General features: G+C 45.1%; 1 protein-coding gene across 1 annotated transcript; it reads right to left on the reverse strand.

Moving 5' to 3' along the window:
- Window positions 1–6194: 6194 nt before the first annotated feature.
- LOC128421658 (C-type lectin BpLec-like) lies at window positions 6195–21307 on the reverse strand. The gene is made up of 6 exons (XM_053404691.1): window positions 21241–21307; window positions 20482–20576; window positions 19004–19157; window positions 17083–17087; window positions 8598–8700; window positions 6195–6262 (listed from the first exon to the last, which is right to left on the reverse strand). Exons 1-6 carry the CDS (start codon window positions 21305–21307, stop codon window positions 6195–6197), a joined length of 492 nt encoding a protein of 163 aa, XP_053260666.1.
- Window positions 21308–21370: the final 63 nt, after the last annotated feature.

The following is a 21370-nucleotide window of genomic DNA, read 5'->3' on the forward strand; positions in this document are numbered from 1 at the left end:
TCAAGCATAAGGAAGGCTACTGAGGAGCAGCTCCCCAGCTGTGAGAGATGGGATGGCAGCTGTTGGGAAGACCACCTGCTTATTATTAAGGCATGGAGAAAGTGGACAGGGACAGGTTTTTCTCATCACATTGGAAGTCGTGGGCATTAAATGGATCTGAATGTTGGAAGAGTCAGGACAGGGAAAAGAAAGAACTTTCTCATGCAGTTCATCATTAAACTATGGAATTCACTCCTCCAGTAGGATTAGACAAATTCACAGAGGCCAAGGCTTTCGGTGGCTATTTACTCTGATGTTCTACCTTGCCTGTCCAACGCCACAGTATGGCACTGAATACCAGTTGCCAGAAACCGCAGGAGGGGATGTGCTGAATAAATTTGGTTTAGAGTTTATTGGACTCCACTACTCTTGCTTAGAAAGAAGAAGAAGAAGAAGAAGAAGAGTTTGGATTTGATATCCTGCTTTATCACTACCTGAAGGAGTCTCAAAGCGGCTAACAACCTCCTTTCCCTTCCTCCCCCACAACAAACACTCTGTGAGGTGAGTGGGGCTGAGAGACTTCAGAGAAGTGTGAGGAGCCCAAGATCACCCAGCAGCTGCAGGTGGAGGAGCAGGGACACGAACCCGGTTCCCCAGATTACGAGTCCACCGCTCTTAACCACTACACCACACTGGCTCCCAAGGGGCTGTCTACACCAGGGGTGCCCAAACTATTTTTCAAAGAGGGCCAGATTTGATGAAGTGAACATGTGTAAGGGCCGACCAAAGTTGTTGAGCTTTCTTAACAATTTTTTTAAGGGTTTTACCACAGGATATATACTGCCATGGGGGCCAGATTAGGCCTCTGAAATGGACTTTGGACATGCCTGGTCTGCAACAACACGCTGCTGGAGGATGTGAGAAGGAAAATGCTTTTTTGAAAAACATGTGGGCATTAAATGAACTGAATGTTGGAAGATTTGTGGAGGAGATTGTGCATTTTGTGGTTTTATATTCTGATTTTAGTCTGTGAACCACCCCGAGACCTGCGAGTATAGGGTGGGATATAAAAATAAAAAAGAAGGCTTTCAGTGGCTACTAACCCTGAAGACTGAACTCCAGAAGGGGCAAGGAGATTCTTCTTATGATTGCTTCTGTTGGTCCTATGCCCTGATGAAGGAGCTGCCAAATTGTTTGCCATTTACTGTATTTGCTTTTGTGAATTTTTTCAATTGTGTGCACTATTAGAAAAAGGCATTTCTTTTCTCGTCATTTTATTTGCTGCTCCTTGCTCTGGGACTGAATGTATTCAGTGAACACACACACACACACACACACACACACACACACACACACAGACGTATGGATGTATACTGTCAAACCTCGGGTACAGACGCTTCAGGTTGCATTTTTTCAAGTTATAGACCCACCAAACCCAGAAGTACCAGAACGGGTTACTTCCGGGTTTCGGGGGTTGCGCATGCACAGAAGTGCTAAATTGTGCTTTGCACATGCGCAGGAGCACCAAATTGCAACCAGCGTGTGAGCGTGTACGGGTTGCGAACACTGCAGGTTGCGAACGTGCATCTCGCATGGATCATGTTCACAACCCGAGCGTCCACTGTACTGCCCTTCGTTCACAGATCTAACGATGGTTCACAACAACAAATGATCATATAAAAAGCACAAAATACATAGTAAAAATAAGAACAAAAACAAACCAATAACCCCCTCCCCTCCGCCAGAATACATTTAAAAGGCCCAGGAGCGCAGATTAGACTGCTACTAGGCCCATGAAGATTTGGCCATCCATACTTCTGGGTGGTTAGTGAAGTTCCACAGCTGAGGCACCACAACCGAAAAGGCCCTGCCCCAGGGAACAATGACACCCCTACTGGGCAGGCTGATATGGCAGGAGATGCAAATAGCTGCCATAGCCATTACATTCAGGGCCGTCTTAACCATAAGTGCCAGGGGTGCGGGGCACCCGGGTGCCGGGCTTTCAGGGATGCCAGGCCAAGAGTCTGGGGCCCGAGAGTTGTGTCTGGGGAAGAGCCCGTCTGTCGGTCGGAGCGCTGTGGCAGGCTCTTCTGCTGCTCTGCACCATGAGTTTGGGGGCGACCAAGCCAGAGAGTCGCTGAGGCAGCCAGCCAACTCCGTCCTCCTGAACACCTGGGACTGGGCAACCGGGGGCGGCGGTGCCAGGCAGATCTTTCCACCCCAGCGCATATGCTTAAGACAGCCCTGATTACATTATAGCATGTGTTATATGTACGTAACTGATATCAAGGTTTCTTATAAAGGTCACACAGCCCATCATTCTCTCAGCACAAAACCCACATTAATTTTCAGCACTACGTTGCACAAAACGAGGAGCCAGTTTGAAGAATTGCAAAATTGCAAAATAAAAACACAACAAGATAAATTTCTCTAGCACAAGCGATGCTTGGGTGAGGGGCTACTTATATTTCCGCAAGTGATGTCACCTTCAGCGTCTCACTCCCGCGAGAATGGATGGAAATATCTATTGCAAAAATATATGGCAATTACAAATTTATTTATTTTTAAAATTATATATATTTAAAAGTAAGCATGAGATCACATCCTAGGCCCTATACGGCCTAGGACCCTCGTACCTACGGGACCGCCTCTCCTGGTATGCCCCACAGAGAAACCTACGGTCTGCAAATAAAAACATCCTGAAGGTCCCAGGCCTCAGAGAGGTTGATTGAAACAAAAACAACATTCTCGGCAGTACATTCATCTTAATGACAGCAATCCGACCCAGCAAGGAAAGCTTCAAATTCGACCAAATCTCTAAATCCTTCTTCACTTCTGACCAACATTTCTCATAATTATCTTTAAATAAATTTGCATTCTTAGCAGTCATATTCACCCCCAAGTATTTTACCTTCTTTACTAATGTCAGATCTGTCTCTTTCTGAAACCTCTCTCTCTCCATCGGCGTCAAGTTTTTCTCCAAAACCTTAGTTTTTAACTTGTTTAACTTAAAGCCTGCCACATGACCAAACTCCTGGATTGAGTTTACTAAACCTTTGAATTTCCAGAGGCACAGTGAATTCATAGTCCCACTCTATTCTGCCTTGGTCAGAGAACACCTGGAATACTGTGTACAGTTCTGGGCACCATGTGCTGCCAAACACAGCAGTTCTTTCCAAGGATATCAGGACAAAAGGAATGAGGAGGTAGAAGGGGAACCAAAACAGTTTTATTAACAAATAAACAGCAGGCATACAAAGCTTAAGATAAAACATACCAGACAGGGGCTACCCAATCTCCCCTTCAGCTGCCCGGAACCCCAGGTAGAGCAGCAGGAGAAAGACCCCGACCGTCGGTCTCCAAGCATCAGGTCCTTTGATCTGGGCAGAAGCTCACCGGGCCCCTCCCACCTATGGCTTTTATAGCTTGCCTTGATGTAATCAAGTGCATTTGACATTACTCATGATTAATGCAGAGCGGCTGAGAGTCTCCCACTACCTGCAGCTGGCATCCAGCCAGCACTTGCAACACAGAAGAACCCAATAAACTCCCGACAGGTGTGTGAAACACAGGAATCCAGCAGACCTCAAACTGGGGATGTTAAAGGGAAAGGGACATGCCACCTAACTCCTCGAAATACAATTGTCTTCTGCATTTCCACTACATACCACAATTTAAGAAGGATGTTGACAAGCTGGAACGTGTCCACCGGAGAATGACCAGGATGATCAGGGGCCTGGAAATGGTTATGAAGAACAGTTAAGGCAGTGATGGCCAAACTCAGCCCTCCAGATGTTTTGGGACTACAACTCCCATCGCCCCTAGCTAACAGGACCAGTGGTCAGGGATGATGGGAATTGTAGTCCCAAAACAGCTGGAGAGCCAAGTTTGGCCATCACTGCGTTAAGGGAACTGGGCATGTTTAACCTGGAGAAGAGGAGAGCCATAGGAGAAATCTGAAGGGCTGTCACAAGGAAGATGGAGCAAGCTTGTTTTCTCATGTTCTGGAGGGCAGGACTCGGATTCAAACTGCAAGAAAGAAAATTCCGAATAAACATCAGGAAGAACTTTCTGACAGTAAGAGCTGCTCAGCAGTGGAACTGTCTCCCTCAGGAGGTGGTGGACTCTCCTCCTTCCTTGGAGGTTTTTAAGCAGAGGTTGGATGGCCATCTGTCATGGATGCTCTAGTTGAGATTCCTGCATTGCGGGGGGTTGGACTAGATGACCCCTGAGGTCCCTTCCAACTCTACAATTTTATGATTCTATGTTTCTATACTTGGTGGGTAGGGCTGCTTGTTTCTATGCATCTTCTCCATGATTACTTAGGGTTTTCCCATTATTTCTGTGCATCCACTAGTAGTAGCAGGACTGTTTATAGTCAAATTAAAAACATAAGAAGAGTATGCTGGATCAGGCCAATGGCCCATCTAGTCCAAGGTTACCAGACGTCCCCGTTTCCCAGAGACAGTCCCCAGATTTACAAATCAGTCCCCATACAAAATCCATTGAAGTCCCCGGATTCATTGAAAAAAATCTGGTAACCTTAATCTACCCCAGCATCCTGTTCTCAGAGGGGCCAACCAGATGTCCCAGTGGGAAGCCTGTGAGCAGGATCTGAGCACAAGAGCCCACTCCCCTCCTGTTGTTTCTGCCAGCTGGGATTCAGAAACATTAATGCCCCTGGCTGTTGAGTCTGAGCACAGCCATCCTGGCTGCTAACCCTCTCCTCCGCGAATCTGTCTCATCCCCTTTTAAAGCCAACTAAGTTGGTGACCTTCATGGCCTCCGGTGTTATACCATTGGGGGAGTGGTGCAGGAAAAACAACTTACTCCTTAACTTAAAGAAAACAAAAAAGATTATTGTGGACTTTAGGAAATGTAAATTGAATATTCAGCCACTCATTATTGAGGGGAAGTGTGTGGAACAGGTCTCGGTGTTTCGATTTCTGGGAATGGAGTTGAGAGATAATCTAACCTGGGGAGAAAACAGCAAAGACCTGATGAAGAGAGCACTGCAGAGGTTATATTTTCTGAGAATCCTCCGGAAAAACAATCTCTCAAAGGACCTGTTGATGGCATTTTACCATTGTACTGTGGAGAGTGTATTAACTTATGGTCAGTGTGTGTGGTTTGGGAGCTGCACGGTCAGGCAAAAAACAATTGTGTCCAGGGTTGTAAAGACTGCGGAGAGAATAACTGGGTGCCCTCTTCCCACCTTGGACCAAATCTATGCTTCCAGGTGCCATAAGAAAGCTGCAGAGATAGCGCAGGATAGTGCGCACCCCAGAAATGATCTCTTTCAGCTTCTGCCTTCTGGAAGAAGGTCCAGGGTTATAAAGACTAGGACTAGCCGCCTGAGAAACACTTTCTATCCAAATGCGATTTTGGTTTTAAACACAGTGTAAGGTAGTCTCTATGGGAGTATATTGTATTTAAAAATGGGGCATCAGAGTTTTTAGGGGGCTAACCAGGTTGGGATAGTTGGGATAGCTGGGATAGCAGGCTTGTTGGTTTTTGAATGTCTTATGTAGATTTTTTCAATTTCGTTGTTCTGTATGGGACAATGACAATAAAGATTATTGCACTGTATTGTATCATAACATAAGCCTCACTCCCCCCCCCCCAAATTCCGAACATGAAAAGTTAAAGTGCGGCTTATATTTGCGACCTTACTGTATGAAGACAGGAGCACGGGGTAAACAGCGCCAGGAGCGTGGCAAAATGGCGCCCACCCTGTGTGTAGGCCCCTGTCTGGAAAGGGAGAGAGCGAGGAAGGGGATAGGCCGCCAGCAACGCAGCATGGCCCCCCCCACGCCCAGTATGCAGCCAGGAACAGCGAGGAAGAGAGCGGCTACTATTCAAGTATTTTTTTTTCTCCCCACCCCCTCCAATTTTAAAGGTGCAGCTTATATTCGGGTGCGGCTTATATTCGGGCCAATACGGTATGTGTTTTGTTTGTGGTGATGTAATTTCTCTCCACCCCAAAAATGTTACGAGTCCTTTGGTATCCCCATGGATGTTTTGAAGGAGACAGAGGCAGATGTGCAGGAGAATCTCTTTATTGATGTCTCGATACAGAGAAGAGCAAGTCTGGCTCACGAGCGATCTCAAAAGCTGCGACGGCTGGGCAGGCAGGTGGACATGGGCAACGCGGAAGACAAGGACCTACAACTTGGTCCCGTTCTCCAAAGCACTGAAATTGCCGAAGCCCCTTCCTACAGCAGGAGTTTGCAGATGTAGTAATTCTCAGTATCGCAGTGATTATCATTCCAGTCCATCAAGTCTAGAAAGACGAGGAAGAAGAAACATCAGTTGGAGGAAGCAGTGTTTCTGAACAACAGCTGCTGGAAGCCAGAGGAAGAGAGAGGCCTCAGAGTCCTACTTGTGGGTTTGCAATTGCAATTGCTCTAGGAAGCATTTTTTAAAGGGAGCCTAGTATTACTCATGCTAGCCAGTTTCATCCAGTATAGGGCTAGAGCTACATGCACACTGGTTTGTAAGGAGAAGGGCCTTCTTGGTGGTGGCGCCCGCCCTGTGGAACACCCTCCCATCAGATGTCAAGGAAATAAACAACTATCTGACATTTAGAAGACATCTGAAGGCAGCCCTGTTTAGGAGGGCATTCCACAGGGCGGAGTTTAGGAGTTAATTGCTTTAATCCACAAAGAAGAAAGGTATTCTCACAACCTTAGTAATAAAATCCTTGCTTTACGATCTTTACAAGGCGGGTGGGTGGACTTCCTTTTTACACCTCACCCGGTCGTGCCTAATTCCCAAAGAAAATTTCCCTTTTAAGTCCAATTTCTGTATTACTCACGGGTTGTTACTTTTAGTCCAAATGTTCAGAGAAAGAAGTCAGCGCTCTCCGTCCATGGCATGCGGCTTCACTCAGCAGGAGAAGCAGTCGACTCACAGCACCGCGCTGCTCTCCGTGCCCCGTTCCGGAGCCTTTAAAAAGGCTCCTTTGCGGGTCGGGGGGGCGCAAATGGTGCCCGCCGAGTCACCAGGTCCACAGGCTTCAACGCCTGTGGTTTATGAGGGTCCCCGCGTCGCCGCGGCGGCAGGACCCAACCCCTGCTGAGCCGATTCCCTCCGGAGCTCGGAGGGAATCCGCCATTAGGCGATGGCGCTAACCCGGAAGTCTTAATGACTGATGTTTTAATGCAGGCTTCCTCAACCTCGGCCCTCCAGATGTTTTGGACTACAATTCCCAACATCCCTCACCACTGGTCCTGCTAGCTAGGGATCATGGGAGTTGTAGGCCAAAAACAACTGGAGGGCTGAGGTTGAGGGAGACTGTTTTAATGTATTTTTAATCTTTTCTTGGCAGCCGCCCAGAGTGGCTGGGGAAACCCAGCCAGATGGGCAGGGTATAAATAATAAATAATAATAAATTAAGATTATGATTATTAGCCCTGTTTCAGCTCTTAAAAAGGGGACGGGTGTAGTTTTGGAGACAAACAGCAGTGATTTCAGGAAGGAGTTCTGACGGGAGGAGATTCCTATATCCCCAGATCTCTGCACCGTACAATAATTGTGGCACTATCTTCTTTTGAAATACCTCAACTGTGGGAGCTACTAAGCTCCCCCCGTCCTGAACTCTTGAAGCCTCAAATAAAATTCAAGATATTAACTGATGCTAAAGAAAGAGGTGGATTTGCCCTGCCAGACTTAAAACTTTATTATGAATCAGCCGCTTTTTGTTGGCTGAAAGAATGGATGCTTCTTGAAAACACTGAAGTGCTGGATTTAGAAGGTTTATCAATGTATTTGGGTGGCATGCATATCTGTGGTATGACAAGGTTAAAGCACATAAAGCGTTCAAAGACCATATTGTCAGAAAAGCACTGTTTAATGTTTGGATAAGATATAAGGACTTGCTTGAAAATAAAACCCCAAGGTGGTTGTCACCAATGGAAGCGAAGGCTCAGAAAAAGCTCAATATGGAAGCGAAATGGCCGAAATATTGGGAAATTTTGGAACAAGAGGGAGATAGATTAAAACTGCAGAGTTTTGAAAAATTAAAAAATAGAGTGCGAGATTGGCTTCATTATTACCAGATAATGGAGGCATATAACTTGGACAAAAAAATTGGCTTCCAGGTGGAAAAATCAAAATTGGAAACAGAACTGCTAGATCCTAAAATTAAGAATTTGTCAAGAATGTATAACTTGCTGTTGAAATGGAATACTCAGGATTCCCCACCTCTGACCAAAGGGCCCCATCTAATAATAATAATAATAATAATAATAATAATAATACAGTGGTACCTTGGTTTAAGAACAGTCCGGTTTAAGAACGATTCCGTTTACAAACTCCGCAAAACCGGAAATAGTGTCTTGGTTTGAGAACTTTACCTCGGTCTGAGAACGGAATACGAATGGTGGAAGGGCACCGGTGGTGGGAGACCTCATTAGGGAAAACACGCCTTGGTTTAAGAACGGGTTTGGTTGAAGAATGGACTTCTGGAACGGATTAAGTTCATAAACCGAGGTACCACTGTAATATATTTATATGCCACTCATCTGACTGGGTTGCCCCAGCCATTCTGGGTGGCTTCCAACAAATTCAACCCATTAAGCACAATCTTTACAACTTGTGAAACCCCCCCTCCTCACCTGCACCAAGCATCTCGACACAGTGTTGGTTATTTTTGCAGTTGGAGGGTTGTCCAGATCCCCAATGCATGTAGCTGAACACGGCATTATCGGTCCATTTCCACTGTACATTCTGTAAAGGTAAAGGGACCCCTGACCATTAGGTTCAGTCATGGCCGACTCTGGGGTTGCAGCGCTCATCTCACTTTACTGGCCAAGGGAGGCGGCGTACAGCTTCCAGGTCATGTGGCCAACATGACTAAGCTGCTTCTGGCGAACCAGAGCAGCGCACGGAAACGCCGTTTACCTTCCCGCCGGAGCGGTACCTATTTATCTACTTCCACTTTGACGTGCTTTCGAACTGCTAGGTTGGCAGGAGCAGGGACCGAGCATTGGGAGCTCACCACGTCGCGGGGATTCGAACCGCTGACCTTCTGATTGGCAAGTCCTAGGCTCTGTGGTTTAACCCACAGCACCACAGTAAAAAGAGTTGAGGTCTTGACTGAGGAAGGGATGTCCCAACGTGAGGTCAGTCTCCCTTCTGCAGTAAGCGGCTCATGAAAATACAGTGTCTGGTTTTCAGCTAGAGGGATGGGAATAAATCCCAAGGAAGATGAGGCGGTTGGACCTCTCAGACTTGTAGTGGATGGGGGAGATCTAGGAAGGATCAGCTGTTCTCCATCACCCAGCACAAGAAATGCACCTGCTACATCCCTCTACTCTGCAGAAGTGTTAAAGGTAGAAAAGACGGTATGTCCTCCTTTCCAACTGGATAGTCAAATACAGTGGAACCTTGGGTTACATATGCTTCAGGTTACAGACTCCGCTAACCCAGAAATAGTACCTCGGGTTAAGAACTTTGCTTCAGGATGAGAACAGAAATCATGCTCCAGTGGCGCGGCAGCAGCAGGAGGCACCATTAGCTAAAGTGGTGCTTCAGGTTAAGAACGGACCTCCGGAACGAATTAAGTGCTTAACCCGAGGTACCACTGTATTGCTCCAAGGCTAAGAGGCATATCAACTTTGCTGATTTAAAACCTTATTAAAGTAACATTGCGAGAGTTCTAAATGGGACCTGTGTTGCATCCTGGGGATGCAGGCAGATGGCTACTCTTTGAATTAAGAGCTTCACCAGAGCCCCAGATCCTCCCTTACAGAGATGGGAAGACTAGACCATGTCATTACAGAGGGGGCAGGTTTAGTCGTTGTCTGAGGACTATCCCTGCCTCCGGGTCTGGTCCTGACCGGATGGATACTAGAATCAGCAAGGGATACCCACATGACCTGAAGGTGCTGCTGTGCAATGCCAGGTCAATGATTCATAAGACCACTGCCATCCATGACTTGATCATGGATGGAGGACTTGACCTGGCATGTGTAACAGAGACTTGGTTGGATGAAGCAGATGGGCCTGTCCTTGCCGCTGCTTGTCCACCAGGTTTCTCTTACGCACAGCAACCCAGGTCATGTGGGCGGGGAGGGGGGGGTTGCAGTGATTTTTAGGAAGTCATTAGTTTGCACCAGGCGTCCTATTGGGAAGACCCAGTTTTCCGAGTGCATGTTCTGGAAGTTGGGCAATAGGGGCAGTACAGGATTCCTTTTGGTGTACCGACCTCCCCGCTGCACCAAGGATTCCCTGCCTGAGCTGCTTCAGGTCGTGGCGGATGTTCTCCTGGAGACACCTAGCTTGGTCGTCCAAGGGGATTTTAACATCCATGCGACACGACCTTACAAGGGGCCGCTCTGGACTTCGTGGAAAGCATGGCCTCCATGGGGCTGTCCCTGAATAAGTCTGGCCCAACCCATAGCCGCGGACATGCCTTGGACCTGGTGTTTACCTCTATGGATGTTGGTGATCTGACACTAAGTAAAAGCGAAATGAAAGAAGTGCCATGGTCAGATCACTTCCTGGTGCAACTGGACTTCTCTGCGACCCATCCCCTCTGCAGGGAGGTGGGACCAATTCGGATGGTCTGCCCCGCCACTTAATGGATCCAAATGGAACTTCCGGAGGCGGCGCCAACGGCAATGGGGGTCTCCTTCTAGCTCGGAGGGAGAAGCTCCGCGGAAATTGGGTCAGTCCGCTACGGCGAAGCGGAGACCCTTGTGAAAATCACAGGCAGGAGAAGCCTGTGACCGTGGGACTCGGCAGGCACCTGCAGCGCCCCCCGAATCAGCGAAGGGACCCCGTAAGGGGCTCCGGAGCACAACGGGAGTTTGGCGCAGTGCTGAGAGTCGATCGCTTTTTCCGTGGGGTGAAGCCGCACAACTGTTGCCGGAGAGCGCTGACCTTTTTCCTGTGACAATTCGGCTGCTAAACAACTACCCGTGAGTAGGTGAAGTTTAAGAATTGGGACTTAAAGGAGAAAAAAAAGGATTAATTCGGCACTGAAGCGGGAAGGTGTAAACAGGAAGTCCGCCTTCCGTTTTCTGTACACAGTTCAAAGCAAAGACTCTTTAAGCTAAAGACCTAGAGAGCGGTGTTTAAAAGCTCCAAACCCGAACATCAAAGTAAAAGAATTCCCCCCCCCCAGGCTACTGGGGAGGGGGGGGAGAGGGAAAAGTAATTTTTTTACTTGTGGAAAAAAATAGAGACAATTATCTAACTCCTGGGAACGGACTGCCAGGTCCACTAGAATTGTTGCACTGAGAGTCACACTATTTATAGACAATGTAACTTTTTAATGGTTAACTCTGCAAAGGAGATACTTGTTGAAGGTCTTCTCTGGATTTGAAACTGTTGCTTGCTTTCTTGAGGGGGACTTAGGAAAGCTGGAAAAGATTCTTTATTGCAACTTTAATGACTGTTACAGTGTCCCCCTAGAGGTACATTGAAATTGTACACCCAGCTGGGGGATTTTTCCATTCTTGACTCTGGGGATTTTCCATGGCAAGACTTGACCATGGGACCGACCTTGATTCATAGACAAAAGTGTGATGACTGATAGGACAACAAGATCGGGCAAGGCTAGAGTGCAGCAGCCCAGCGCAGTTTCCCAGCAACATAGATCATCTGTTCCCGGCCCTCCTGTGACACAGGGGGAAGATTTTGCACAAGCTGGGTCAAAAGGAATGGCTTCAGAAGGGAATTTTACTTCTGTGTTAAATAAAATTTATGAAAAATTGGAAGGCCTAAGCAAACAAGTTACTGAACAATCAACTAAAATAGACCGGAATACTGCCAGCATTAATAATTTGGGACAGAAGGTGAATTCCAATACAGAATCTATTGAAAAATTGCTGGAAGAATCTGCGTCTAATCGAAAAATAGCTGAGGAAGCAAAAGAAAAAGCAGTGGCTGTAGAGGAAGAAATAAAACCGATGCGCAAGCAGATTGGGGACCATCAGTCACTTCTGTCTATGATTGAACTGAGGGAGAAACAGACCAATCTGAGGATCAGGGCAGTACCGGAACTTGAAAAATATAACCTAAGTGACTACCTTACGCAGGAATTTGGAAAATTTTGGAATTTGGAGGTGGAGCAAGACTTTAAGATAGTAAGTGTGTTCAGACTTGGAAGAGGAGGGAGAAAAAACAGGGTGAGAGACTGTTTGGTTTCCCTCCGAACGAAAGAAGAGAGAGACAAAATACTGAATGCTCACTTCCAGAAGACTTTGGAAATCAACGATTCGAGAGTGGAGATTTTTAAGGATATTCCGAAACATCTATTGGATCTTAGAACCAACTACGGAGATCTGGTGGCCCTACTGAGAAGAAACAGAATTGTTTTTAGGTGGGAATTCCCCCAGGGACTATCTTTTACCTTTAAAGGGAAAAAGTTCAAAATAAGATCAGTGGAAGACAAGGGAAAAGTTTTGAGAGACCACGAAGAAGACCTGCAAAAAGAAGTTCTAGAAGAGCTAAGAGCTTTAAGATCAGGAGTACTAGACATAGTACCACCACCTTTGGGACTGGACAAACTAAAAAAAGTGATACCACCGTCAGAACAAGAAGAACTTTTGGGAACAGTTGGAGGCGAATAGAATAACCACACCATGTCTCTGTAATTATTAAGTTGGAACATTCATGGATTTAACTCCCCGGAGAAGAGGAAGAAAGTCTTTCATTTATTGAAAAAGGAACAATTGGATTTAATTTGTTTACAGGAAACACATGTGATAAGGCTACACAGGAAAGTACTGATTAATAAAAGATTGGGCCAAGAGTTTATCTCATCGGACAAGGTTAAAAAGAGAGGAGTTGTTATTTATGCCAAAGAGAGCCTATCACCAAAATTTGTTTTTAAAGATGAACAAGGAAGATTTGTGGCAATTGAGATTCAATCACAAGGAGAAAAATTTCTGATTGTAGGAGTTTATGCACCAAATGAGGGGAAATCTGAATTCTTCAAGAAATTGCATGAGACATTGCTAGACTATATGGACTACAACATTATTATGATGGGAGATATGAATGGAGTGGTATCTACAAATATGGACAAGTCGCAGAGACAGGTTGTAACTAAAGATGGCAGACTACCAAAAACTTTTTTTGAATTGACTGACAATATGGACTTGATTGACATCTGGAGAACTAAGAACCCCCTTGGAAGAGAGGGAACATTCTTCTCTGAAGCCAAAATGACATGGACAAGAATTGACCAAATATGGATAACTAGAGGACTGGCACCTAAGACTCGAAAAGTGGAAATTTGCCCAAAAACTTGCTCCAACCATAATGCGGTGAAGATGGAGATGAAACTAACACCAATCGGTTCCTTCAGATGGAGGATGAATGACACCTTATTTAGAGATCAAGAGGTTACCAAGAAGGCCCAAAAAATCTTGAGAGACTATTTTGAGATAAATTTGAATACCACGGTTGAAAAAAGAGTAATCTGGGACGCAAGCAAAGCGGTCATGAGAGGGTTTCTGATTCAACAGAACACAATAAAGAAGAGAATTCAAAATGAGAAAAAAGATAAAATCTTGGAAAAAATAAAAGAAGGAGAGAAGAAATTAAGAGCGAAACCAAAGTCGCAAGAGATTCTGAGAGAAATAAAGCTATATCAAGTACAATATATGAAAATGATAAATCAGGAAGTAGAATGGAAAATTAAGCAGATGAGACAAAAGACATTTGAATCGGCTAATAAATGCGGGAAACTGCTAGCTTGGCAGATGAAAAAAAGACAAAAATTAAACACTATCACAAATCTGGATGTGGAAGGAAAGAACATACAGAATCCACTGGAGATCAGAAAGTGCTTCCAGAGATATTTTAAACAACTATATACACAAGGGCCACAGAAAGAGACTGATTTAGACCAATTTTTAAGAACAAATGGATTACAAAAAATCTCTCAAGAAAATAAGATAATGTTGAACCACAAAATTACAGAACAGGAGGTAGAAGGTGCCATTCAGAACATGCAGTTGGGTAAATCTCCAGGGCCGGATGGTCTAACCTCCAAATACTATAGATCTTTGAAAGACTGGTTAATTCAGCCACTAAAGGAGGTCTGTAATGAAATTTTATAGGGGAAAAAGGCGCCAGAGTTGTGGAAGGAAGCCTACATTACACTTATACCGAAAACTGAGTCTGAAAAGACACAACTCAAGAACTACTGCCCCATATCCCTGCTTAATGTGGATTACAAAATTTTTGCTGATATCTTGGCTAACAGATTAAAAAAGGTATTAGTCGAAGAGATACATAAAGACCAAGCTGGCTTTCTCCCAGGTAGACATCTGTCTGACAATACGAGGAATATAATTAACATTTTGGAGAAGTTGCAAGTGAACATCAATACCAAAGCAGTTTTAATTTTTATAGATGCGGAAAAAGCCTTTGATAATATTTCTTGGAATTTTATGAAGAAAAATATTCAGGGAATGGGGGTGGGCCAAGGGTTTGAAAATGGTATAAGTGCAATTTACTCAGAACAGAAGGCTAAGTTAATAGTCAATAATGTGATGACAGAGGAATTCAACATAGAGAAAGGGACACGACAAGGCTGCCCAATTTCCCCATTGCTTTTTATTTCGGTTCTGGAGGTTTTGCTGAATATGATTAGAAGGGACCGTCTGATTAAAGGTATTCAGGTCGGAGCCAAACAATACAAATTGAAAGCTTTTGCAGATGACCTAGTTTTGACGTTACAGGAGCCAGAATCTAGTATGAAAAGAGTATTAGAACTGATTCAAGAATTTGGTCATGTGGCAGGATTTAAGCTGAACAAGTCAAAAACTAAAGTGCTTGAGAAAAATTTTACACCAATTGAGAAAGAGAGGTTTCAGAAGGAGACAGGTTTAACATTAGTTAAGAAAGTAAAATATTTGGGGGTTAATATGACTGCTAAGAATTTAAATTTATTTAAAGATAACTATGAGAAATGTTGGATAGAAGTGAAAAGATTTAGAAATATGGTCAAAATTGAAGCTTTCCTTGTTGGGTCGAATTGCAGCTATAAAGATGAATGTATTGCCAAAAATGTTATTTTTGTTTCAGTCATTGCAAATTTTGGACAAGATGGACTGTTTCAAGAAGTGGCAGAAAGATATTTCTAGATTTGTCTGGCAGGGCAAGAAGCCCAGAATAAAATTTAAAATACTAACTGACGCAAAGGAAAGAGGTGGATTTGCCCTGCCAGACCTTAAACTTTATTATGAATCAGCAGCTTTTTGCTGGTTGAAAGAATGGCTACTTCTTGAAAACACAGACATTTTGGACTTAGAAGGTTTCAATAATGTTTTTGGGTGGCATGCATATTTGTGGTACGACAAAGTTAAAGCACATAAAGCATTTAAAAACCATATTGTCAGGAAAGCATTGTTCAATGTCTGGATAAGATATAAGGACCTATTTGAAAATAAAACCCCAAGGTGGTTGTCACCGATGGAAGCGAAGGCTCAGAAAAAGCTCAATATGGAGGCCAAATGGCCGAAATATTGGGAAATATTGGAACAAGATGGAGACAAATTGAAATTGCAGTGTTTCGAGAAATTAAAAGATAAAGTGCGAGACTGGCTACATTATTATCAAATAAGAGAGGCCTACAATTTGGATAAAAAAATTGGCTTCCAGGTGAAAAAATCAAAATTGGAAACAGAATTGTTAGATCCCAAAACTAAGATACTTTCAAAAATGTATAACTTGCTGTTAAAATGGAATACGCAGGATGAAACGGTTAAATCTGCTATGATTAAATGGGCACAATATGTTGGACATAACATTATGTTTGCTGACTGGGAACAGTTGTGGACCACTGGTATGAAATTTACGGCATGTAATGCCTTAAGAGAGAATATTATGAAAATGATATACAGGTGGTACATGACACCAGTCAAGCTTGCAAAAATATATCATTTGCCCGATAACAAATGTTGGAAATGTAAAGAAAATGAAGGTACATTCTTTCACCTTTGGTGGATGTGCCCAAAGATTAAGGCTTTCTGGGAGATGATCTATAATGAAATGAAAAAGGTATTTAAATATACCTTTCTGAAGAAAGCAGAGGCCTTTCTCCTGGGCATAGTCGGCCAATTGGTGCCAAAGAAGGATAGAACTTTCTTCATGTATGCAACAACAGCAGCAAGAATACTTATTGCAAAGTATTGGAAGACACAAGATTTACCCACCCTGGAAGAGTGGCAGATGAAGGTGATGGACTATATGGAATTGGCGGAAATGACTGGCAGAATCCGAGATCTGGGAGAAGAGTTGGTGGAAGAAGATTGGAAGAAATTTAAAGACTATCTGCAGAAACACTGTAAAATTAATGAATGTTAAAATGATGTTGGATTGAAAATAAGTGGCATTAGCAACAAAGTTAATAAGAATATGCAAAAATGAATTGATAATGGATGAAAATATAGAGTTAAAAAATGTTAAGATATTGAGTTAAGGTAAATGAAAGAGGGTAAGGAATTGCTGACTTGATTATGTAAATGGGAATACAAAAAGGGGAGGTGTGAGGAGGTCAAAGAAACAAGCAAAGGAGTTTAAAGTTATGAAAAACGGATTTGTTTTTAAATTTTTCTTTTTTTTGTTGTCTTTTGTATGCTGTATTTTTTATTTTTATTTTTTATTTTTTCATGTATTTTTGTATTCTTGCCTTTGTAAAACTTTAATAAATATTTCTTAATGGATCCAAATGGTTTCCAAAGAGTGGTAGGGGATGCTTTATCCCATGTTGATGGCCTTTCAGCTGATTCCCTGGTGGCCCACTGGAATGTGGAGTTAACCAGGGCTATTGACTGTTTGGCTCCGAAGCGCCCTCTCCGATTGCATGGAGCCCGGACAGCCCCGTGGTTTTCCACGGATCTGAGGGCAATGAAACAATCGTTGAGATGGCTAGAGCGCCGGTGGCGGATAACTCATTCCAAATCTGACCGGACACAGGTTAGAGCTCAACGTCGAGCCTACCAAGTGGCGATAGCGACGGCGAAGAAGACTTTCTTCACCGCCTCTATTGCATCTGCAGAAAACAGCAGCAGGAGACTTTTTCAGGTGGTTCACAATTTAGCGGAACCACCTGCAATATCGGGGCCCAGTACGGGCCACATGTTCTCCTGCAATGATTTTGCAAAGTTTTTTGCAGATAAAATCGCTCAGATTCGGGAAGAAGTAGACTCCACCGTGGGAGCAGGGCCGGGGCGGGAGAGTGCTAGAGTTTTGTCTAGTCAAGTTGAGTGGGATCAATTCCAATCTGTTACCTCCGAGGATGTGGACAGGCTGCTTGGACGAGTGAAACCAACCACCTGTCTCCTGGATCCTTGCCCATCCTGGCTTATAAAAGCTAGCCGGGAAGGACTGGGCGATGGGCTTCGTGTGGTGGTGAATGCTTCCCTCCGTGAGGGAGCCTTCCCAGACCCGCTGAAAGAGGCGGTTATTAAACCGCTTCTTAAAAAACCATCTTTAGATGCAGCCACGATGGCCAACTATCGCCCAGTCTCAAATCTTCCATTCTTGGGCAAGGTGATTGAGCGAGCGGTTGCTGAACAACTCCAGGCACGCCTGGAAGAAGCGGATCATTTGGATCCCTTCCAGTCGGGATTCAGGCCTCATCATGGGACTGAAACTGCCTTGGTCGCACTGGTTGATGATCTCTGGCGGGCTAGGGACAAAGGTGAGAGCTGTTTCCTAGTTCTGCTGGATCTCTCAGCGGCGTTTGATACCATCGACCATAACATCTTTCTGGACCGTCTTGAGGGACTGGGAGCTGGGGGCACTGTCATACAGTGGTTCCGCTCCTTCCTCCTGGGCCGTGATCAGAAAGTGGTGGTGGGGGATGAGTGTTCAGACCCCTGGGCTCTCACTTGTGGGGTGCCTCAGGGTTCTGTCCTCTCCCCCATGTGTTTCAACATTTACATGCAGCCACTGGGAGAGATCATCAGGAGGTTTGGGCTGGGTGTTCATCAGTATGCGGATGATACCCAGCTCTACCTCTCTTTTAAATCAGAACCAGTGAAGGCGGTGAAGGTCCTGTGTGAGTGTCTGGAGGCGGTTGGAGGATGGATGGCGGCTAACAGATTGAGGTTGAATCCTGACAAGACAGAAGTACTGTTTTTGGGGGACAGGAGGCGGGCAGGTGTGGAGGATTCCCTGGTCCTGAATGGGGTAACTGTGCCCCTGAAGGACCAGGTGCGCAGCCTGGGAGTCATTTTGGACCCACTGCTGTCCATGGAGGCACAGGTAAAATCTGTGTCCAGGGCAGCTGTTTACCAGCTCCATCTGGTACATTGGCTGAGACCCTATCTGCCTGCAGACTGTCTCGCCAGAGTGGTGCATGCTCTGGTTATCTCCCGCTTGGACTACTGCAATGCACTCTACGTGGGGCTACCTTTGAAGGTGACTCGGAAACTACAACTAATCCAGAATGCGGCAGCTAGACTGGTGACTGGGGGCGGCCGCCAAGACCATATAACACCGGTCTTGAAAGACCTACATTGGCTCCCAGTACGTTTCCGAGCACAATTCAAAGTGTTGGTGCTGACCTTTAAAGCCCTAAACGGCCTCGGTCCTGTATACCTGAAGGAGCATCTCCACCCCCATCGTTCTGCCCGGACGCTGAGGTCCAGCGCCGAGGGCCTTCTGGCGGTTCCCTCATTGCGAGAAGCAAACCTACAGGGAACCAGGCAGAGGGCCTTCTCGGTAGTGGCGCCCGCCCTGTGGAACGCCCTCCCATCAGATGTCAAAGAGATAAACAACTACCTGACATTCAGAAGACATCTTAAAGCAGCCCTGTTCAGGGAAGTTTTTAACGTGTGATATTTTACTGTATTTTTGGTTTCTATGGAAGCCGCCCAGAGTGGCTGGGGAGGCCCAGCCAGATGGGCGGGGTATAAATAATAAATTATTATTATTATTATATTATTATCCCTTCCCTGCAGGGAGCTCTCGTCTTCTGGACTGCTCCTCTGTGCCTTTGCCGGTTGCTGTTCCTACTGAGAGGCAAATGAAAAAGAGAGTTTGCCCCCTTTACTTACCTTCCCGCCCCGTTTCTTTCTGAACAGTCCAATCCAGATGGGGCCTTTGATCTCATATGCCCCTGTTATCGCAGAAGCTAAACGTCTGTGCTCTTCCTCGCTAAGGATGGAGGCCAGGTGGCTTTTTTCCCCATACGTTTGGCAGTCTGCCTGGGAGAGAAAAAGAATAAGGGGTTTTACACTGGAGGTGAGGGAAAGCTGCCTGGTTGCATCGAGCGGCTCCTGTAAGATTTCCCATGCAGGATTGTGCAAGGACCACAGCACAGCTATCAGCTTTTTCTTTAGATCACCGTGACCTCATAACCATGGATGGATCTGCAGTACCAGGTGCCAGGGATATACAAAGCAGTGTGATCAATACAGTGATTGGTTCTGCCTCTCTCAAAGATGGCACCCCAATTTCTCATTTTTCCAACGTTAAGTTTAGCCCCACCAGATTTCCACATCACTTTGTGATTGATTGGTTTATTAAAAACGAATTCCTCATGCAAATTCTTCGATGAGACTTTCCACTTAGATACACCATTTTGCAAGCAATTTCCCCTAACATGATTGAAGTTTGCACATTTCCCCCCACTAATATCTCCTATCTGTACTGTGCAGCCACCTTTGTGGACATCATTTGGATGGAGAACTTCATGCATTGGCAACTTCAAGGCTTCCTGCTTCATGGCTGCCTGCAGAGAATCCTGGGAAATGTAGTTTGTTAAGAGTGCTGATGTCACAGAGCTCCAAATCCCAGCATCCTTATCAAACCGCAGTTCCCAGGATTATCTAGAATTGTCAATATGATAAAGGAGTGTTTTAAATGTGGTGCGGATGTGAGCCTTATCTTCCGATTCAGAAGGAAAATAATCAACTGGTTTCTTCTCTTCATTGAGAAACCAGTTTTATGTATTCCTTTTGTTATGTACTGAGTTGAATAGGATTCAGAATGCAGCAGTCTGATTGGTCCTAGAACAATAGGATTCAGAATGCAACAGTCTGATTGGTCCTAGAACAATAGGATCCTGATTGCAGCAGTCTGACTGGTTCTAGAACAATAGGATCCAGAATGCAGCAGTCTGATTGGTCCACAGGAGCCACCCAATCCAGCTCCAGGTGGAAGTGAATCCGCAACCTGATTGGCCTACAGGAGAATCCCAGAATTAGCCAATCATGTGTGGCCCATTGTGTAAATAATGTATATAAACCAGACATTTCGGGGGAACTCCCATTCCTCACCACTATGAGCCAAATAAAGAGCATGAAATCCACACTCAACTCTGAGTATCTTTCACCTTTATAGCAGCAGCAGCATCTTTCTTTCATTATTTTTTCAACCTGCCATGTGACATATGCAGGGTTAACTTTGTATCCCAAGACTATGCTTCATTTGCTGTGAGTTGCTTGCCAGGGAGGAGAGGAAGGGTGGGTGGGAAACATGGTGTCTGGAGGAATTTGCTACACAGGGCTTCCAAGAATCTCTCCTTACCTCCGCATCATACCAATTCCGCGCAGTTTGCCTATATGAATAGCAATGCCTCTGAAAGTTGATCCAGTCCTGGGGGCAGCTATATGCTTCTGCGCCTGTCAGAGGAGAGGGAACACAATGTCAAGGTTGTGGAGGAGGTGGCTGGGTCAGAATCCGGACTATTTGCAGGAAGTGGAGAGGGGCCTCACCCAGGACCTTGGGGTGAGACCTGAACGGCTGTCTGGCCAGCACCATCTCAAGGATGCTGAGAACTTGTGGGAATGGGGATCTAATATCTGCTGTGATTGAGAAGCAAGGATTTGAGCAAAATGGCACTTAGGGAAGAAGATGCCGGAGAGAGGTTGATACAGCACCCATGGGAGGTAAGCTGGGTGAGGGGAAGATAAAAGAACTTTTCCCATATTGTCCAGAAGTGAAAATAAAGAGGGCATAGAATTTCTCTCTATTCCAAGCCCCTCAGAAATTCAGTTAAGGATCTCTCCAAACAAATAGACAATAGGTTAAAGATAAGTTTGGTTCCTCCTTTGATGAACTAAGGAGAAATTCTACAACTTAAGTCCTATGAGCTTAGGACAATAAAGCTTACATCAGTATGTTACGTTTGTCACAAAAACATATAATGCCCCCGTTTCGCCCTCTGATTGATGTTTCAAATCTATATTACTAGGATTTGCCTCATGAGCCATGCCTTTTCTCCTAAGGATTGCTATCTGCTTGGCTTCTCCCAGTCCAGGTTTGTGGAGCCCAGTTGGGATGTACCTTGTAGAAAGGAGCAGGCAATCAGGAAGCCCGAAATGGAGAGGTGGAAGAAAGTGACGTGTCCCATTGGCACCTGAGGAGAGAGAAGAAAAGAAGAAGAGACTCCTGAGATCTGTGAAATGGGATCGTG

This window comes from Podarcis raffonei, chromosome 10, assembly GCF_027172205.1.
Source record: "Podarcis raffonei isolate rPodRaf1 chromosome 10, rPodRaf1.pri, whole genome shotgun sequence".
NCBI lineage: Eukaryota > Metazoa > Chordata > Lepidosauria > Squamata > Lacertidae > Podarcis > Podarcis raffonei.

Bases quoted from the DNA above. Each gene is read 5' to 3' on its own strand.
- LOC128421658 (XM_053404691.1), bottom strand. From the start codon at position 21,307: ATGGGACACGTCACTTTCTTCCACCTCTCCATTTCGGGCTTCCTGATT. The intron at 20,577-21,240 runs GTACATCCCAAC...CTCCTCTGACAG, and splicing joins TGCCTGCTCCTTTCTACAAG to GCGCAGAAGCATATAGCTGC. The intron at 6,263-8,597 runs GTGAGGAGGGGG...TCGTCTTTCTAG, and splicing joins TGTCGAGATGCTTGGTGCAG to ACTTGATGGACTGGAATGAT.